General features: G+C 42.8%; 2 protein-coding genes and 1 long non-coding RNA gene across 9 annotated transcripts in view; 2 read left to right on the top strand and 1 right to left on the bottom strand.

Annotated features, from left to right (window-relative positions):
- Nucleotides 1-213: 213 nt before the first annotated feature.
- LOC135096677 (double-stranded RNA-specific editase Adar-like) lies at nucleotides 214-9464 on the bottom strand. 7 transcript variants are annotated; one of them, XM_063998382.1, is made up of 10 exons: nucleotides 7827-9462; nucleotides 6211-6290; nucleotides 5819-5899; nucleotides 5523-5629; nucleotides 4800-4934; nucleotides 3732-3896; nucleotides 2560-2717; nucleotides 2338-2428; nucleotides 586-764; nucleotides 214-423 (listed from the first exon to the last, which is right to left on the bottom strand). In XM_063998382.1, exons 6-10 carry the CDS (start codon nucleotides 3772-3774, stop codon nucleotides 214-216), a joined length of 681 nt encoding a protein of 226 aa, XP_063854452.1. In that variant the 5' UTR covers nucleotides 3775-3896; nucleotides 4800-4934; nucleotides 5523-5629; nucleotides 5819-5899; nucleotides 6211-6290; nucleotides 7827-9462. The 7 variants fall into 7 exon arrangements, with proteins under 7 accessions (XP_063854452.1, XP_063854454.1, XP_063854451.1 ...); XM_063998384.1 differs by lacking the exon at nucleotides 6211-6290 and having other exon boundaries at nucleotides 598-764; nucleotides 7827-9464; XM_063998381.1 differs by lacking the exon at nucleotides 6211-6290.
- A 4700-nt stretch (nucleotides 9465-14164) lies between these two features.
- Nucleotides 14165-19135, top strand: part of LOC135096650 (cilia- and flagella-associated protein 251-like) — an 11526-nt gene continuing 6555 nt past the window's right edge. The window contains exons 1-3 of the mRNA XM_063998340.1: nucleotides 14165-14297; nucleotides 18634-18747; nucleotides 18983-19053. Coding sequence (XP_063854410.1) covers nucleotides 18721-18747; nucleotides 18983-19053 — 98 coding nt within the window. The 5' untranslated portion in view covers nucleotides 14165-14297; nucleotides 18634-18720. The remainder of the gene's footprint in view (nucleotides 14298-18633; nucleotides 18748-18982; nucleotides 19054-19135) is intronic.
- Nucleotides 15414-16628, top strand: LOC135096634 (uncharacterized). The gene is made up of 2 exons (XR_010264875.1): nucleotides 15414-15846; nucleotides 16330-16628. It is a non-coding gene; the product is annotated as an uncharacterized LOC135096634 (long non-coding RNA).

Raw genomic sequence — 19135 nt, 5'->3', positions numbered from 1 at the left:
GTGGCCTCATGGCAGTTACAGATTGTGTTAATGTTAATTTCACTGATGATTTGTTAGAATGTTGATATTGGAGATTTTAGAGTTTTCTAAATTGAGCCTTAAAATATAAGAGGGCTGAATGCCCCACATGAGCCTTGACTAGCCAGACTGCAGCAGTGCAGGGCAGTAGGTGGTGGTGGGACCCACAGCTCTGCAGTGTTAAGTAGCAGTGTGTTAAGGACTGAGTAGCTCTGACATTGCAGGTATGAAAGCCTTCCTGAGCCAGCCCGTCGGCCCCAGGGTGGCCCAGGGGGTCTTGTCTTCCTCCTGGTTCTCTGGTGTGGTGACGGGCGGCTTCAAGAAGCCGATCAGCGCCGCCTCAGCTGCTGCCTGCTTGGCCAGCTGCTTTGAAGACCCAAACCCTCGGTACTTCTGCCCGTCAACCTGAGGAGAGGCAGCATTCAAGGGGCGGCTCCCCTCACCCAGGGCGACACATTCGGCACGGCAGTGTTTCATGAACAAACTCAGGAGTGAGGCATTAGCAAGCAAGAAAGGCAAAAAAGTAAAATAGCTCAACATATCCTCAGTCTATTTTTTGTCCCATACCGCACCAGGTACCTCCACAGATATGCAAAATGGCTGGCAAACGCCTCCCTCCTGTTCCATGGTGTAGGTGACGCCCGGCCGCAGCTCATTCAGGCACACGATGGCATTCTTGGGCTGCACGTACCTGCGGACCTTGAGGTTCTTGGCTCCTGGCACCTTCTTTCTGTTGACCTTGATGCCTGCCACCACACATTAATTGAAAGGTTGCAACACACTTGCCACTGAAATAAAAAAACTAACCTGCCTCAGCCTGCTGGCAAACATGTGATACGGGACACAAGGGAGAGAGAGAGAGCTTTGAGCCGAGTGGAGCCGCCAGCGGGCATCCATCACCTCCCTGCTGGATGCCAAGGTGTGCCTCATGCCAGATCACCCCTCGAATTTTGCTGGAATGACTGGGTAGGGTTCAGTACAGCCTGTACTTCCCACCTCAGTCAGACATCCATGACGAGTGTGGGCAACACGCTTCAATTAATTAAAGTCTCTGAAAATGCCTCTATGACTGTTAAGTACACACCCAGCCTCATGCATGGCACCGTTAGAAGAGTCTTTTGATAACTCTGTGTGGTTGGTGAAGACACTGTAAAAGCTTGTGACTTTGCCAATGTAGGAAGTTACCACAAGATTCTTCACTGGGTTTCTGGAGTGCTACAATTAACTAAAGTCATGAGGAGACATAACAGGTGAGGGGACCAAAGCCGGCCCTGCGCGGCCAGGAAGCTACCTCGCTGTCAAAACAAAGAAGAGCTCTGGTGAATACACAGCTAAAGAAAAAACATCCATCAAAACACTTTTATCACATTAACTTGTAATAAAAATAAAACTCAAGTTGTGTGATGGTAGACAAGATGCATGGACGCTGGGAGGCCTTCAGCAAAGTGAAGAGAACAGTCACATCCTTGACACCATTACCTTTTCATCACATTACTTTCACTGCTGTTACAAACCATTAAATCTTATCCACCTTGAAATGCAAGCCGTCCTCTCTGCTGTACACACACACCCAGCAGTCCACACACCACAACAAAGGAGTGAGCACAGAACAGTCCCAGTGAGGGAGAACACAAGATATGGAGGCAAGGCAAGAGTTGGACCACTACCACTGACACAGCTACATTACTGCACCAGGGAACTAGTCACAGAGGGCCAAGTACAGCTCACTGGGCTCTTAGGGGAGGACTTCAACAGGTGATGGTGAGAATGGACATCACCCTCACCTAGCTAAGAATTTAAAGAGTTCCTATTTATCTTCCTTATCGGAATATCTTTCACTACATTGCTTGAATCTTTCAGCCTGGAGTTAGCTATAAGGGCATTTCTTCTAGCACTGTTTTGTGGTTAGGTTAATATTATGATAATGGAGAGAAAGCATAATTTACTTGGGAAGCTGCCTTTATAACAAGCTGTAAGATGCAAGGGGGTGGGGAGCAAAGGAACACAAAGATACCTAACCTTGTCAACTTTACGGGAAGAAAAGAAAATTGTACGTCTAACTCCATTCCCCTTCAACTTTCAAATCAACTCCTGGCAACTCATTCATCATCATCGTCAACATTCTATTTGTCCCCATCTCTCTCATTTCTTCCAGTAATCAATTTTAAGGTCATTTGCAACAAGGGTACCACTCACAACACTTCCCAGGACAAGGACACCAGCACAGGGGCAACACCAGGAACCACAACGCCTGATAAAATTATGAACCTAACATAGTACGAAAAACTCATATATGGCTTCATACACCATCCTCCCTACCTCCAGGCTTCTCCCAGGGGCACTTGCGGGTCTCTGCCTGCCGTTCCCCCTCCTGCACTGAGGCATCCCTGTCGGACACCATCACATGGGACTGTTGGGGAGAGAGTCACATAGAGAATGGAGTCTAAACTAAACCTAACAAAATTAAACGCAATCTAAATCAAATACAAGACCACTACCATCATTCTAACACTGCCGTCCCATGTTCCTCTCATCCCTCACCTCCTGTCCCTCCATTTTCATGTCCATATCAGGTGCGTGCATGTCTGTGTTGCGGTGGTTGTCCTGGCCAGCCATGTCCGAGCTGTTCTGGTAGAAGTCGGCTGGGAATGCGTCCACGGCAGGCTCAGGCACAGCTGTACGCCAGTTTCCACCGCAACCTGAAGTATATAGATGAAAGGAAAAAATAAAGGAATAGAGAGAGAAGGAGAAAGGAAAAACATGAATGAAATTGAGATGGAAAAAAAAAACAAGGGAAAAAAAATGAATGAAGCAAAGAAAATAAAGTACAAAACACATAAGAAAATTCCCACTATTTGCCATCTTCTTCATAAATCAACACACACACACACACACACACACACATACACACACCCAGAAACATCTCTCAATGTCTCTGTTTGTCTCTTTCTCTCTTCATCTCTGTTACTTTATCCCTGTCTCTGTCTGTCTCTCTGTCAGTGTATGCCTCTTGGTCTGTCTAACCCTGCCTCTGTCTATCTCTCTCTCTGTCAATGTATGCCTCTCTCTCTCTCTGTCTGTCTAAAACTCTCTCTCTCTCTCTCTGCATCTCTGTCAGTCTATCCCTCCCTCTCTCTCTGTCTGTCTGTCTGTCTGTCTGTCTGTCTGTCTCACAAATACTCACACATACTCACTTGGTTGGCAGGTTGATCCTCTATCCACGTGGAAGTCCCTGTACAAAAAACACCTGTCTATTTTCACCTGTCATCCCCATCCATAAATCTGACTGTCTTCTTTTAAGGCTCTCTAATGACTCAGCAATACAGGAGCTGTGAAAGATGGTTACACACATTTGAGTGAAGTGTGAATAAAGGCTGAGGATTTAAAAGATGGTTTGACATATTTGAGTGATGTGTGAATAAAGGCTGAGGATTTAAAAGATGGTTAGACACATTTGAGTGATGTGTGAATAAAGGCTGAGGATTTAAAAGATGGTTTGACATATTTGAGTGATGTGTGAATAAAGGCTGAGGAAAGTGTCTTCATAAAAAGAGAAATTATTGAATATTCTGTGCAAGAACTGAGATGAAAAACTACCTTGAGAAAGTACATTACCTTCATGAAACAGACCAATTATTGAATATTCTGTGCAAGAACTGAGATGAAAAACTACCTTCCTCCTCGTCTTCTTCACAAACAATGCAGTCTCTCACCCAATATGGAAGCAAATGTGCATGATCTGTGACGTCCCTTCATCCATGACTGTCTCCTCCTCCTCCTCCTCCTCCTCCTCCTCCTCTGTGGTGGGGCGGTTCCAGGGGCGACTCAGGTTAAGCTGGTTGGTTAGGTTTTGTCTGCATAGAGGTAGTGCCCCTTGTCTGGCAGAGCGGAAGTTAGGTTAGGTTAGGTTAGGTTGCATTAAGTTAGGTTAGGTTAGGTTAGGTTAGGTTGCGTTAAGTTAGGTTAGGTTACGTTAAGTTAGGTAGAGAGAGAGAGAGAGAGAGAGAGAGAGAGAGAGAGAGAGAGAGAGAGAGAGAGAGAGAGAGAGAGAGAGAGAGAGAGAGAGAGAGAGAGAGAGAGAGAGAGAGAGAGAGAGAGAGAGAAAGAGAGAGAGAGAGAAAAATAGACAGACAGAGAGATGTAAAGATAGAGAGGTAGAAAACAGAGAGAGATAAAAAGACATAGAGAGACTGATAGACAGATTAATGGATAGGTAGATAGATGGATAGATGGATAGATAGATAGATAGATCAATAGACAGATAGATAGGTAGACAGATAGACTGATTGATAGATACATATATGGATGAAAAAGTCAGATAGGAAAGCAAGCACAACAACAACAACAACAACAACAACAACAACAACAACAACAACAACAACAACAGACAAGCAACATAAACAACAGCAACAAACACACATATATAACCACTACATACACACACACACACACACACACACACACACACAGACAGAGAGTGATAAAGAAAGAGAGAGAGAGAGAGAGAGACAGTACACTCAAACATAGACACCTGGCTTCCCATCCCGTACTCTGCAACACAACAACAACCATCAACGCATCAACCAACATGCTATATAATTCTTTCAGCTATTTCCACTCCTTTCATTCCCCTACTCTGTTTTCCCATTCCTTGACTCCTTATCCCCACTTCCTTCTCTCCTCTATACTTGTTTTCCCCATCCCTCAACTCTATCCCCATTCCTTTCTCTCCTCTAACTGTGAGCCCATTCATCTACTCCATCACTAGCTCAAGAACTAACCGTTTCCTTGGGCACCCCTGGGTCTGGCATGCTCCTGTCAGGGGAGAGGGCAGGGAGGGATGAGATGCTGAACAGGTCCACCTCCTGCAGTTCCCCTTGCAGCACCCGCCGTGCACTGACGACTGGTGACGTCAGCTGTGGAGGAGGTGTGGGGTCAGGGTAGCCAAAATATTAAACTGTAATGCTTAATACTTTCAAAAGACTCTTATTGAATTGACATGGGTTTTCAAATGTTTCTATGGTTCTAGTGACAGATTAACAAGAGAAACACCCTTAAGAACCTGGCTATTTCTGTTCCTCTGCATTCTCTCATCACGGTGAGGCTACAGGAATGTCAAGAGTGTTTCTATGGTTCTAGTGACAGATTAACAAGAGAAACACCCTTAAGAACCTGGCTATTTCTGTTCCTCTGCATTCTCTCATCACGGTGAGGCTACAGGAATGTCAAGAGTGTTTCTATGGTTCTAGTGACAGATTAACAAGAGAAACACCCTTAAGAACCTGGCTAGTTCTCTGTTCCTCTGCATTCTCTCATCACGGTGAGGCTACAGGAATGTCAAGAGTGTTTCTATGGTTCTAGTGACAGATTAACAAGATTTCTACATAATTAACAGGAGAAACACTCTTGAGCACCCAGCTAATCACCTGTGGCCTTGAAAAACAGTCACAGTGAGAGAGTAAAGCATTTCTGAATACGGCAAAAGGAGGAGGCCAGCTACTCACCAAACTTGCCGGCCTGCATTTGGGGGAACGTGACGTCACTCTGGCACGTCACCTTCTGCCCCTGACCCACACCCTGCCCCTCCCTCAGTCACCCCCTCCAAGTTTTCCTGCAGGATGAGAAAAGGAGGAATTAGGTTAAGTTAGATAAATATTAGCAAGTGTTTATGTTCTATATAAAAGTTGCTTCCTAGGTGTTTTATCATGTTTGGTTCTATTGTAGTCCATTATCACACCCTCATCCATTTCCTGGTGGTGATAATGATGGTAATGACAGTGGTGAAGGTGCATGGCAGTACCTGGAGGGGGTTGGGCAGGGTCACCATCACCATCTTGCCGTCACTTGCTTTCACCACCAGAGAGGAGCCAGACGGGTCAACCTGGTGAGGAGAAATAATGAGATTTGTCACCACCAAACTGTCTGGATTGAGAGGTAGTTACAAGTGCTGGAAGAGAGAAGAAGAGAGGTGCAGTGGTGATGTTAATAAATGAAGTGTTATATGGCAGTAAGGCATCTCAACTTTTTATCATGACTCAACAAGGAGCAAGGAGCAGGCTTCTCTCTCTCTCTCTCTCTCTTATTCTTTAACTCTCCTCCCGACTCCCTCTCTCTCCCTGCTTGCCTTTCTCCCGTCTCTCTTTCTCTCCCTCGCTCCTCTTCCCCTCGCCTCTCCTCTCCCAGGCTACTTACTCTGTCTCTCTCCCTTGCTTCTCTCCCTTGCGTCTCTCGTCCCTTGCCTCTCTCACCTCTTGAAGAATAACAATTAAAACCTGAAGTAACAAACGCAAGGAGTGAGGAGGTGAAATAAGCCGACGTGCCACCACCACCACCACCACTGTCCTCACCTGTGCCACGGTGCCCACTGTGTGCTGCAGCCGGTGGTACACAGACGCCTGTTCCCACACAGATAGGTAGATAGACTGACAGAAACACACACACACAGATAGATAGATTGATAGACACACACACACACACAGATAGATAGATTGATAAACACACACACACACACACAGATAGATAGATTGATAAACACACACACACACACAGATAGATAGATTGATAGACACACACACACACAGATAGATAGATTGATAAACACACACACACACAGATAGATAGATTGATAGACACACACACACACAGATAGATAGATTGATAGACACACACACACACAGATAGATAGATTGATAAACACACACACAGATAGATAGATTGATAGACACACACACACACACACAGATAGATAGATTGATAGACAGACAGACAGATGTAGATTAAAGGATGTTTGATAGATGCAGACAGATAGACAGACAGAGACAGATACAGACAGGCACACACAAAAAACACACAGATTTTCCACAAAACACACAAAAGACACAATTATCTTCTAAAACACATTAAAACACAGATTTTCTCCAAAACACACAAAAAATGCACAATTCCCTTTCAAAACACACAAAAAACACACAATTCCCTTCCAAAACACACCAAAACACACAGATTCTTTCCAAAACACACAAAAAAGAATACAATTTTCTCCAAAACACACCAAAAAACACAGATTTTCTCCAAAACACACAAAAAACACACAATTCCCTTTCAAAACACACAAAAAACACACAATTCCCTTCCAAAACACACCAAACCACACAGATTTTCCACAAAACACCCAAAAAACACACAATTCACTTTCAAAACACACAAAAAACGCACAATTTTCTTCCAAAACACACACCACACAGATTTTCTACAAAAACACCCAAAAAACACACAATTCCCTTCCAAAACACCCAAAAACACACAGATTGATCAAAAACACTAAAAAAAACCACTTATTATACCACCAATAACCTTAAATAAATAAATGGCCTTTAAATAAATAAAAATACTTAAAATACCACAGTTTACCCCAAAAGATCCCTAGAACGAGCAAATTTAGCCTAGATACCAAAGTTTAAGGGCAACCCGAACCTGCCCACACCCTAAATACCCCTGAAACTTTAAAATTCCTTAAAAAACGTGGGAAAAAAAAAACCAGAACCCTTTAAATAAATCACGAAAAAAACACGAAATTATATGAAGCCCAAAAAAACACACACAAACACTAATCCCTAAATTCTCACCCTAAAAAACCCTAAAAAACCCTAAAAATTACCGTAAATTAGGGGAAAAACTTAAAAAAAAACACCAAAAATCTTATGAGGAAAACGTGGGAGACAGTGCAGTGACCACGGGGCTCCCTATTTCCCTTAATTTCTCCCTTATTTCAGATACCCCGCGGCGCCTCAGGGTCCCCAGGGGCTCACCATGGATGCAGGGAACTGGGGTACTGGGGGCGGCCTCCGGGGTGGGGAATTACTTGAGAAATTTGCGAAAAAAGATAAGATTTCTATGCACTGTGGTAGTAAACACGAGGGAACTGTTGTCTTGATCTTGATCTTGATGGTACAGGTGGCACAGGATCACTCCTGAGCCAGGCCTTTGGATCGGCAACTCCTGTAGAAGGGTAAAAAAAAGAGAGAAACGAACAGCATCATCTATACTAATTGTTCCTACACCTGGCACGCCACATTCTCTCCAGAAACTGCTTCACCGCCTCAATCATCCTTTCATTGGCCTCTCTACGCAGTCCCAGTAACAACACCATCCACTCCTTTCCTGTGTTCTCCACTCTTTCATTCGTATCATGCCCTAACTCAGTCAGTATCACTTGCATCATCTCATTCCTGTCTCTGGCATACTGCACACACTCCAGCACCACATGTTCCACCGTCTCATCCTCTCCCATGTCACACATCTGGCACAGGGACTCAGACCACCTGTAACTCCTTGCATTCACATCCATACACTGTGCCCTCGCTCGGAAGAGAAGATCACCGCCCAGGCTTCCATCATACCACCTTTCATACCTCGGGGCCTCTTTCTCCTTGTACCATTCCAGGGTCTTCTTTCTTTCCATCTCATTCTTCCATTCATTCAGTCCCACACATTTCACTTCTTTGTCTATCTCATTCTTCCATTTTCTCACATCCCATTCGGCTCCCACTCTGCCTCCTCTTGTTACCACCCATTCACGCTCATTTTCATTCCTACCAGCCATTCTTATCGCCCACACAACTTGCAATCCACTCCTGTCTGTCATTCTCATGCATCTCTTCCTCCATTTGCTTCCACTTTCATTCCACAGGTACACCTTCCTTGCTATTCTTGCATCATCCATTCTCTCAAGCCTAATCTTGTGTGGCTTTTGTGAGTCTTTCCCTAAAGGTGCGCCATCCGATGTCACCTCTCAAGGCTTCAACTGCTGTGCCCCTCGGTGGACTCAGTGCCAATCTTTGCTACTCTATTCTGGCCCACTTCTAACTTTTCAATTTCATTTTCCTTCCATGCAATCACATCCATACCATACATTATACATGGGACAGCCACACTCTTCCACACTTCTCTCAACACATCATACTTACTTGCTCTCATCCTTGCCGCGCTTCCCAGTCGACCTACCCACTGGTTTAGCATATTTATCTTTTCATTCTTTGCCTTTGCACACCCACTAGGACTCATCCACATCCCTGAGTACTTGTATTCCTGCACCTGTCTCAACTCATTCTCTCCAAGTCTCCATACCACATTACTTTCATCCTCTGATCTATTCACAATCATTACTTTGCTTTTCTCACTGCTAAACCTTACTCCAAAGTCTTTACCATAGCCATCCACTACATCCAACAAACTTTGAAGCTCATCTGCCATTCACTCATAACAACTACGTCATCTGCATAAAGGAGTACACATACTTTATCATTCCCCCACACTTACCCCTACATTCATTCTTCTCATCCTGGCTGCTAGCTCCTCTGTATACAGGCTAAAAAGGGTTGGTGACAATATACAGCCCTGCCTAACTCCTCTCTCACTCTTCACTCAGTCTGTCCTCCTTGTGTACATAATACAACGGGCCTCATAAGAGCTGGACGAAATACCGCTTTTTTAATATAAATACCTAAATATTCACTAATTCATAATAATTTTGCGCAATGTTCGTCGTGGCTGATGTTGATTCATGCATGGTGTATGTAAATGTCATCTGAACCCTCTCTGGTTAGATTTCGTTGTGATATTAGGGATTTAATATTTCTCCATTTTCTCCCCTTGGCTAATGTCCACCTGCTTCCAACAACATCAATGGAAGCTATCTAAAAACGCATCAATCCTTAAAAATAATCAATATTATATAATATTAAATAAATACAAAGCCAAAAAAGAAAAAATGAAGGTCGAGAACACAATATAAAGTCAATGTACGGTGAAAAGTGAGCCCGTTATAAAGACGCAATTTGTACCCCGGGCAGCAGTAGCGGTGTTAAACAACCCCTTTTATGAACTGCTATTGAGGAACTCTACGGACATAATGTGCGTTTCGGGGGTTTTAGACTTTCAAGAGTAAAAAACAACAAAAAAAAACAAAAACAACATGAATCAAATAACAAGCATCAATAACAACAACAAGGAGAAAAAAACAAGCAACGACGACAAAAACAAGAAAAAACAACAAAAAACAGAAACAACAACAACGACTACATTTTCTATGATGAATAAGAAAATGGTTATGGGTCACTAATTCATTTTTAATTGCTACTCATATTTTGTCTTTTTTTTTGCCATTCATGTCGATTATATTGCTTATTTAATCCATTGAGTAATATGATGCTACTCTATGGGTATTTAACGTGTGAGAAATGTTTAATAATTCGATCAAATAAAGACAGAAAAGAGTTAATCTCATCAAATGTCTACTTGCAAACGTTACAATATTATGGTCAAAAAAACAAAAATACGCAAATAATCAAGATTTAATTAAGTATGAAAGTGGGATAAATTATTTTACACATGCTCTGATTATGGCAGCACTAAACAAGCTATATTAATCTTTTTCTTTGAGAGAGTTTTATTTCATGGTGTTTCAATATGGCTGCCGACCTGACTTCACACTTACCGTTTTTTCAAAGGTTGTTTCTGCTTATTTGAGCAATAAATGACTAAAATGAACACTTAGAAATAAAGATAATGCACTTAACATTTATTTTTCTGGTTACTGGTGATATCTTTCTCTTACTGAAATAATATCGCTTTCAGACATAGATATAACATATACTTCACTTCCTGACGTAATTATATATCCCTGAATGACATACATATTTCAGATTTTTAAGTTTATATTTTTAAAACTATTTTTTTGCCATTAACTAATATTTAACTTTCGATAAAATTAATTTACAGACAAAGGATCCTGAAGTTAACGGCAGCCATCTTGAAAATTTGACGTAATGTAGAATTTCCTAAATCTCTCTGAGGGTTAAGGTTATTCATCAGTCACTCTCTATCATTTCATTAATATTTCAATCAATATTTTTATTCATTTATTTATTTATTTATTTATTTTTAAGGTTAATATACACAAGGATATTGGCAGAGAAAAAAAATGAACACTGAGATAATTATACTCACAAGAAATGCACATTTTATTTATTTCTGATACAATTTTGCTTAAATAAAAATCAATGCATGCAAAAACTATAATCAAAATATTTATAGACAGGGTCCTTCAAATCCACACTGCTGGCTGGTGCTGTTACCTTACCACCTCTTACGTTCTCTGAAATAATGTTTTATCAGGCCTCTCACAATATCTTACCCTGAACAGGATGCTAACTAGGTGTGTGTGTGTGTGTGTGTGTGTGTGTGTGTGTGTGTGTGTGTGTGTGTGCTATGCAAGGTTAGAGAGAGAGAGAGAGAGAATATTATTTTCTTCTAAACCTTATCTTTTTTTTCTTTTAATTATCATCTTTTTTTCCTCCTCCTCCTCCTTTTCATTTCCTTCCCCTTTCTAAATCACTCAACACACACCCAGATACACCCAAAACACCAAAACACACCCAAAATACACCCAGATACACCCAAAACACCAGAACACCCAAACACACCCAAATACACTCAAACACACCCAGACACACCCAGATACACCCAAAACACACCAGAACACACCCAAATACACTTAAACACACCCAAACACACCCAAATACACCAAAAACACACCAAAACACACCCAAAACACACCAAAACACACCAGAACACACTCAAATACACCCAGACACACCAAACACACCCAGACACACCCAATACACCCAGAACACACCCGGACACACCCAGATACACCCAAAACACACCAGAACACACTCAAATACACCCAGACACACCAAACACACCCAGACACACCCAATACACCCAGACACACCCAGATACACCCAAAACACACCAAAACACACCAAAACACACCCAGACACACCCAATACACCCAGAACACACCCAGATACACCAAAAACACACCAAAACACACCCAAAACACACCAAAACACACCAGAACACACCCATTACACCCAAAACACACCAGAACACACCCAAAACACACCAGCACACACCAAACACACCCAGACACACCCAATACACCCAGAACACACCCAGACATACCCAGATACACCCAGAACACACTCAAATACACCCAGACACACCAGAACACACCCAAAACACACCAAACACACCCAATACACCCAAAACACACCAGAACACACCAAACACACCCAGACACACCCAGATACACCCAAAACACACCAGAACACACCCAGACACACCCAATACACCCAGAACACACCCGGACACACCCAAATACACCCAGACACACCCAATACACCCATAACACACCAGAACACACTCAAATACACCCAGACACACCCAAACACACCCAAATACACCCAAAACACACCCAGACACACCCAATAACGGTTTCTACACATGGTTTAGAGGTCCACTCAACAAATGGAGAGGACACAAAAGCGAAAAGATTCACTTGGAAAATATTTGCCTTATAAATTGTTTTAATGTTCTGTTAGGTTAGGCTACAAAATATTTAACCCTCTCTCTCTCTCTCTCTCTCTCTCTCTCTCTCTCTCTCTCTCTCTCTCTCTCTCTCTCTCTCTCTCTCTCTAGGCATAATTGATAAGAAAAATATATGATAATTTGTGCCTAGATACTTGTACCATAATTATTATTTTATTTATTTATTTATCTTTTTTTTTTTAATGTATGAGTGACACTGGCCAAGGGCAACAAAAATCTAATAAAAAAAATTGCCCACTGAAATGTCAGTCCCATAAAAGGGTTAAAGCAGTGATCAAAAATTGCTGAATAAGTGTGTTGAAACCTCCCTCTTGAAGGAATTCAAGTCATAGGAAGGTGGAAATATAGAAGCAGGCAGGGAGTTCCAGAGTTTACCAGAGAAAGGGATGAATGATTGAGAATACTGGTTAACTCTTGCATTAGAGAGGTGGACAGAATAGGAGTGAGAGAAAGAAGAAAGTCTTGTGCAGCGAGGCCGTGGAAGGAGGGGAGGCATGCAGTTAGCAAGATGAGAAGAGCAGTTAGCATGAAAATAGCGGAAGAAGACAGCTAGAGATGCAACATTGCGGCAGTGAGAAAGAGGCTGAAGACACTCAGTTAGAGAAGAGTTGATGAGACAAAAAGCTTTTGATTCCACCCTGTCTAGAACAGCAGTATGAGTGGAACCCCCCCAGACATGTGAAGCATACTCCATACATGGACGGATAAGGCCCTTGTACAGAGTTAGCAGCTGGGGGGGTGAGAAAAACTGGCGGAGACGTCTCAGAACACCTAACTTCATAGAAGCTGTTTTAGCTAGAGATGAGATGTGAAGTTTCCAGTTCAGATTATAAGTAAAGGACAGACCGAGGATGTTCAGTGTAGAAGAGGGGGACAGGTGAGTGTCATTGAAGAAGAGGGGATAGTTGTCTGGAAGGTTGTGTCCAGCTGATAGATGGAGGAATTGAGTTTTTGAGGCATTGAACAATACCAAGTTTGCTCTGCACCAATCAGAAATTTTAGAAAGATCAGAAGTCAGGCGTTCTGTGGCTTCCCTGCGTGATATGTTTACAAAGTCCTCCTCTGTTTTACTGCAGGTTAATTTTTGATGCTGAGAATGCTGGGAAAATCTGGTACTATCATAGAACTTAGGCTGGATATGGAGAGAGAGAGAGAGAGAGAGAGAGAGAGAGAGAGAGAGAGAGAGAGAGATTAATAACTAGTGAAAATAAATCAGAATTGCGAATTGTCAGGATACAGTTTTCAGTAATTATCAGATTCACTATAACCTTAGAGGTCATTATATGCATACTGTCATGTGTGTGTGTGTGTGTGTGTGTGTGTGTGTGTGTGTGTGTGTTTTAATAAATTCACTAACTTAGCTTTCCTGCAACTCAGAATTTCCAGGTATCATAAGGAAGAAAATGTTTTTGTTGTCTAATCATCAGGTATTCAGCGCTACCTAATCACCCAATCTTACTGAATCAACCTAATTACGGCTTGGTATGTCATATCAGCCCAATCTAATCGCATCACCTTATATAGCTGACTAACTAAAGGGACTGCCACAGAAGAGAAAACCAAATTATTATAAATGTAAAAAATATATATAAATTAGACCAAACAGTCATGTTGAACTCCTTACAATAATTAGTTATATAAAAAAAAAAATATTTAGGCCCGTTTGTACTTGACTTTGAACCAGCAGAAACCACAACAAACAGACGCCATATTGGTTGTTTACCCCGCGATCCTACACGAGACCAAGGGAGAGAGACGAGTTAAAGGAAGATCTCAATTTACTACTGAACTACAAAGGGAGCGAGGAATGTGACAAAAAGGGAGCAGTAAGTAGCAGGCAGGGTGTGTTAACATATAGCAGGAAGCAGACATGGCACTGGAAGTTATTGGGGTTTTCAAGGTTCGAATAGTTTAACAAGCTGCGGTGGAAGTTATTGGGGTTTTCAAGGTTCTGGGTGGTCTGGGTGTGTGTGGCAGTGTTTGGGTGTGTGTGGCAGTGTTTGGATGTGTGTGGCAGTGTGTGGGTGTGTGTGGCAGTGTTTGGGTGTGTGTGGCAGTGTCTGGGTGGATACACCCCACTTCGTCACCAATTCGGTTCGTCACCTACCCAGTTCGTCACCAAAAACCCATTTCGTCACCAACAAAATTCCGTTGTCCACCTGCGTGCAATCCGTTTCGTCACCACTAAGCATTTATTGCTTCTTTGTGTAAGAGGGGAACTAAAACGTAAAATGGAATATGTGAGTTGCCTGCATTGCCATTTAATCGTCGGTGATATCCCTCTACGTCATTATTTGTGCGTATGCTTTGACCAAACACGCACCAATCTGCTGGTGTCCATCGTCCAGTAATCCAAGTATCACGTATATATGAAATGAATATGAAAGAGAGGAAGAGTAGGAAAATAAGAAAAACAAAGTGACACACACACACACACACACACACACACAGATGTATGAGAGTGATGGGGAGGGGAGGAAGACGGGAGGGCTGCTCTGATCACGGGAAGGACAGGGGATAGACCCATACACACGGGTGAGCAGCCATGACGAAAGTGCGAAATTATGCACACTGAATACTGAATCGGAAAAAAAGACAGATTAGCTCAAATGCTTCAAACGGTTACCTATTTGTGGATTCACGCCAGGGAAACGTTTTTGCTATCGTTAATTAACGTTTATGGGGGAGGAAGGAGGAATATATATATATACACAGAGAGAGAGAGAGAGAGAGAGAGAGAGAGAGAGAGAGAGAGAGAGAGAGAGAGAGAGAGAGAAATATGGGAAATGGAGGGAGGGAAAATAACTGACACCTGATAAGATAAGGACGGGCCACGGTCAGTCAGTCTCTCTCTCTCTCTCTCTCTCTCTCTCTCTCTCTCTCTCTCTCTCTCTCTCATTCTTTTTTTTCTCATTCTCTCTCTGCTGCCGGCCGCGGGCCAGTCCCTCCCTCCCTCTCATTATCTCTTTCTTTCTCTATTCTTTCTTTCTCAGAGAGAGAGAGAGAGAGAGAGAGAGAGAGAGAGAGAGAGAGAGAGAGAGAGAGAGAGAGAGAGAGTTAGTGAAATGATAATGTTATGGCTGAAAGAAAGGCATTAACCTGTGGTCCCGTGAAACTGCCGCCGAGAGAGGTTCCTATTAAACTGACAATGTGACAGTGAGACAGTCTTATCCATTAGCTCGATGACTTGATCGGAACCATTGACGGTTTTCTCAACACCAAGTCAGACATTCACCTCAGCATGGCCTCCAGTAGTCACTCCTGTTCAGGTTGTGGGAAGGAAGTGCGACCACGGCAGCATGCTCTACTGTGTGACAACTGTCACCAGTGGAGACACAGAGTGTGTGACACAAACATGACTCAGGAGATGTACAGGTGAGAATGCAAATCATGATGGGTACTCTATTACTATTGATATATTTTGAGTTTACTGTGGATATTTTGTAATAATTATACACAGTCAATAGTGTGCAACAAGTTGGCTTAATGTGCAAAGTGCAACAAGTTGGCTTAGCGACTTCTTATATGGAGCGTGGTCCAGTATACGATTTTATAAGCCAACTTTTTGCTCTTCCCTATCTGCCAAAACGTCACATTCGACCAGCCTTCGAAACGCTACAAGAAAGATCACAGCTATGCGAGCCTACAAGGGAACTCACTGACTATCTAAGTCAAACTTGGCTTCATAACACTGTCTGGTCAGTGGGCAACTGGTGTGCGTTCCGAAGATTAGTGCGCACAAACAATGATGTCGAAGGCTGGCATAGACGCATTAACACACGCGCCAATAAACACAACATATCTATATACCTCCTCATTCCGCTTCTTCACAAAGAAGCAATGATGGTTAACTTGCAGTTGCAGTTAGTTGCTGAGCAATCCTTGAAATCCAGCACAAGAAAAGGAAACAATAAGAAGCAGGTCCATCTGTGGAAGTTGTGGGATGCCTACGAAGAGAAATCCATCACCACAACTAAATTTCTGAGAAGCTGTAAGCAGTTTATTCCTGGTCCAACATAAGAGCTGCACATGTCCTCACTGCTGTATTTTAACTTTTTCAATGTTTTAATGTTTTTAATATTTTAATGTTTTTATAGTTTTAATGTTTTAATGTTTTTAATATTTTAATGTTTTTAAAATAAAAAATATATTTTAATGTTTTTATAGTTTTAATGTTTTATTGTTTTTAATATTTTAATGTTTTTACAATAAATAAAATATTTGGTGACGAAACGGGTGTAAATGAAGGTGACGAAACGGGTTCAAAAAATGGTGACGAAACAGTTTGGTGACGAAACGGGCAGCACCCGTCTGGGTGTGTGTGGCAGTGTCTGGGTGTGTGTGGCAGTGTTTGGGTGTGTGTGGCAGTGTTTGGGTGTGTGTGGCAGTGTCTAGGTGTGTGTGGCAGTGTCTGGGTGTGTGTGGCAGTGTCTGGGTGTGTGTGGCAGTGTCTGGGTGTGTGTGGCAGTGTCTGGGTGTGTGTGGCAGTGTTTGGGTGTGTGTGGCAGTGTCTGGGTGTGTGTGGCAGTGTCTGGGTGTGTGTGGCAGTGTCTGGGTGTGTGTGGCAGTGTCTGGGTGTGTGTGGCAGTGTTTGGGTGTGTGTGGCAGTGTCTGGGTGTGTGTGGCAGTGTTTGAATGTGTGTGGCAGTGTCTGGGTGTGTGTGGCAATAGTTTAACAGGCTGCAGTGGAAGTTATTGGGGTTTTCAAGGTTCCAGGGATAGTTTAACAGGGTGTAGTAGAAGTTATTGGGGTTTTTTTCAAGGTTCTAATAGTTTAACAGGCTGCAGTGGAAGTTATTGGGGTTTTCAAGGCTCCAGGGATAGTTTAACAGGCTGCAGTGGAAGTTATTGGGGTTTTCAAGGTTCCAGGATAGTTTAACAGGCTGCGTGGAAGTTATTGGGGTTTTCAGGGTTCCAGGGATAGTTTAACAGGCTGCAGTGGAAGTTATGGGGTTTTCAAGGCTCCAGGGATAGTTTAACAGGCTGCAGTGGAAGTTATTGGGGTTTTCAAGGTTCCAGGGATAGTTTAACAGGCTGCAGTGGAAGTTATTGGGGTTTTTTCAAGGTTCTAATAGTTTTAACAGGCTGCAGTGGAAGTTATTGGGGTTTTCAAGGTTCCCAGGGATTAGTTTAACAGGCTGCAGTGGAAGTTATTGGGGTTTTCAAGGTTCCAGGGATAGTTTAACAGGCTGTAGTGGAAGTTATTGGGGTTTTTCAAGGTTCTAATAGTTTAACAGGCTGCGGTGGAAGTTATTGGGGTTTTTTTCAAGGTTCTAATAGTTTAACAGGCTGCAGTGGAAGTTATTGGGGTTTTCAAGGTTCCAGGGATAGTTTAACAGGCTGCAGTGGAAGTTATTGGGGTTTTCAAGGTTCCATGGATAGTTTAACAGGCTGTAGTGGAAGTTATTGGGGTTTTCAAGGTTCCAGGGATAGTTTAACAGGCTGCAGTGGAAGTTATTGGGGTTTTTTCAAGGTTCTAATAGTTTAACAGGCTGCAGTGGAAGTTATTGGGGTTTTCAAGGTTCCAGGGATAGTTTAACAGGCTGCAGTGCAAGTTATTGGGGTTTTTTTCAAGGTTCTAATAGTTTAACAGGCTGCGGTGGAAGTTATTGGGGTTTTCAAGGTGTTTCATGATTTTAATAGTTTAATGCAGTTTTTCCCCACACTTCTCCTTCCTCACAGACCTTCCTCCATGTTCCCTCCACCTTCTCTCCAATCCTGACTATCCTTTGTCTCTTGGTTCATATTTAAAATAGTGCTTTTGTTAGATAGTCTGACATCACCACCAACCATTTTCCCCTCCACCACCCTCTATTCTTTCCTCCATATCTCCCTTCATAAGTTACCTCCACACTTCTCCTTCCTCACAGACCTTCCTCCATGTTCTCTCCACCTTCCCTCCAATCTTGACTATCCTGCGAGTCTTGCTTCATAGTTAAAATAGTGCTTTTGTTAGATAGTCTGACATCACCACCAACCATTTTCCCCTCCACCACCCTCTATTCTTTCCTCCATATCTCCCTTCATAAGTTACCTCCACACTTCTCCTTCCTCACAGACCTTCCTCCATGTTCCCTCCACCTTCCCTCCAATCCTGACTATCCTGTGTCTCTTGGTTCATAGTGAAAATAGTGCTTCTTTGACCTGTGCTCTCTCTGGCAGGCTCTGTTGAAGAACCAGGACAGGGCAGGGAAGGTGAATGGCCCATCTATATTCCCTGACCTCTGCACTTCACACCGCAAGAATTTGATGCACATGTTGAAAAACCATCAAAAGGTGTGTGTGTGTGTGTGTGTGTGTGTGTGTGTGTGTGTGTAGTAGTAGTAGTAATAGTAATATAGGAACATAATAAAAATAATAAAAAAATACTATGAATTTCTTATTGGAGGTGTTACTAACTCTCTCTCTCTCTCTCTCTCTCTCTCTCTCTCTCTCTCTCTCTCTCTCTCTCTCTCTCTCTCTCTCTCTCTCTCTCTCTCTCTCTCTCTCTCTCTCTCTCTCTCTCTCTCAGCTGCAAGACATCAAAAGGAGATGCATCAAGGCAAAGGAAGAGCTGTCGGAGAATTTGCACGTTAGATTGAAGTAAGTATTCACAGCAGCAGCAGGAGGAGGAGGAGGAGGAGGAGAAGGAGGAGGAGGAGGAGGAGAAGGAGGAGGAGGAGGA

The sequence above is a fragment of the Scylla paramamosain genome, unplaced genomic scaffold, assembly GCF_035594125.1.
Source record: "Scylla paramamosain isolate STU-SP2022 unplaced genomic scaffold, ASM3559412v1 Contig5, whole genome shotgun sequence".
Taxonomy (NCBI): Eukaryota; Metazoa; Arthropoda; class Malacostraca; order Decapoda; family Portunidae; genus Scylla; species Scylla paramamosain.
Note: the sequence above shows the minus strand (reverse complement) of the source record. Positions and strands in the feature narration are given on the sequence as shown.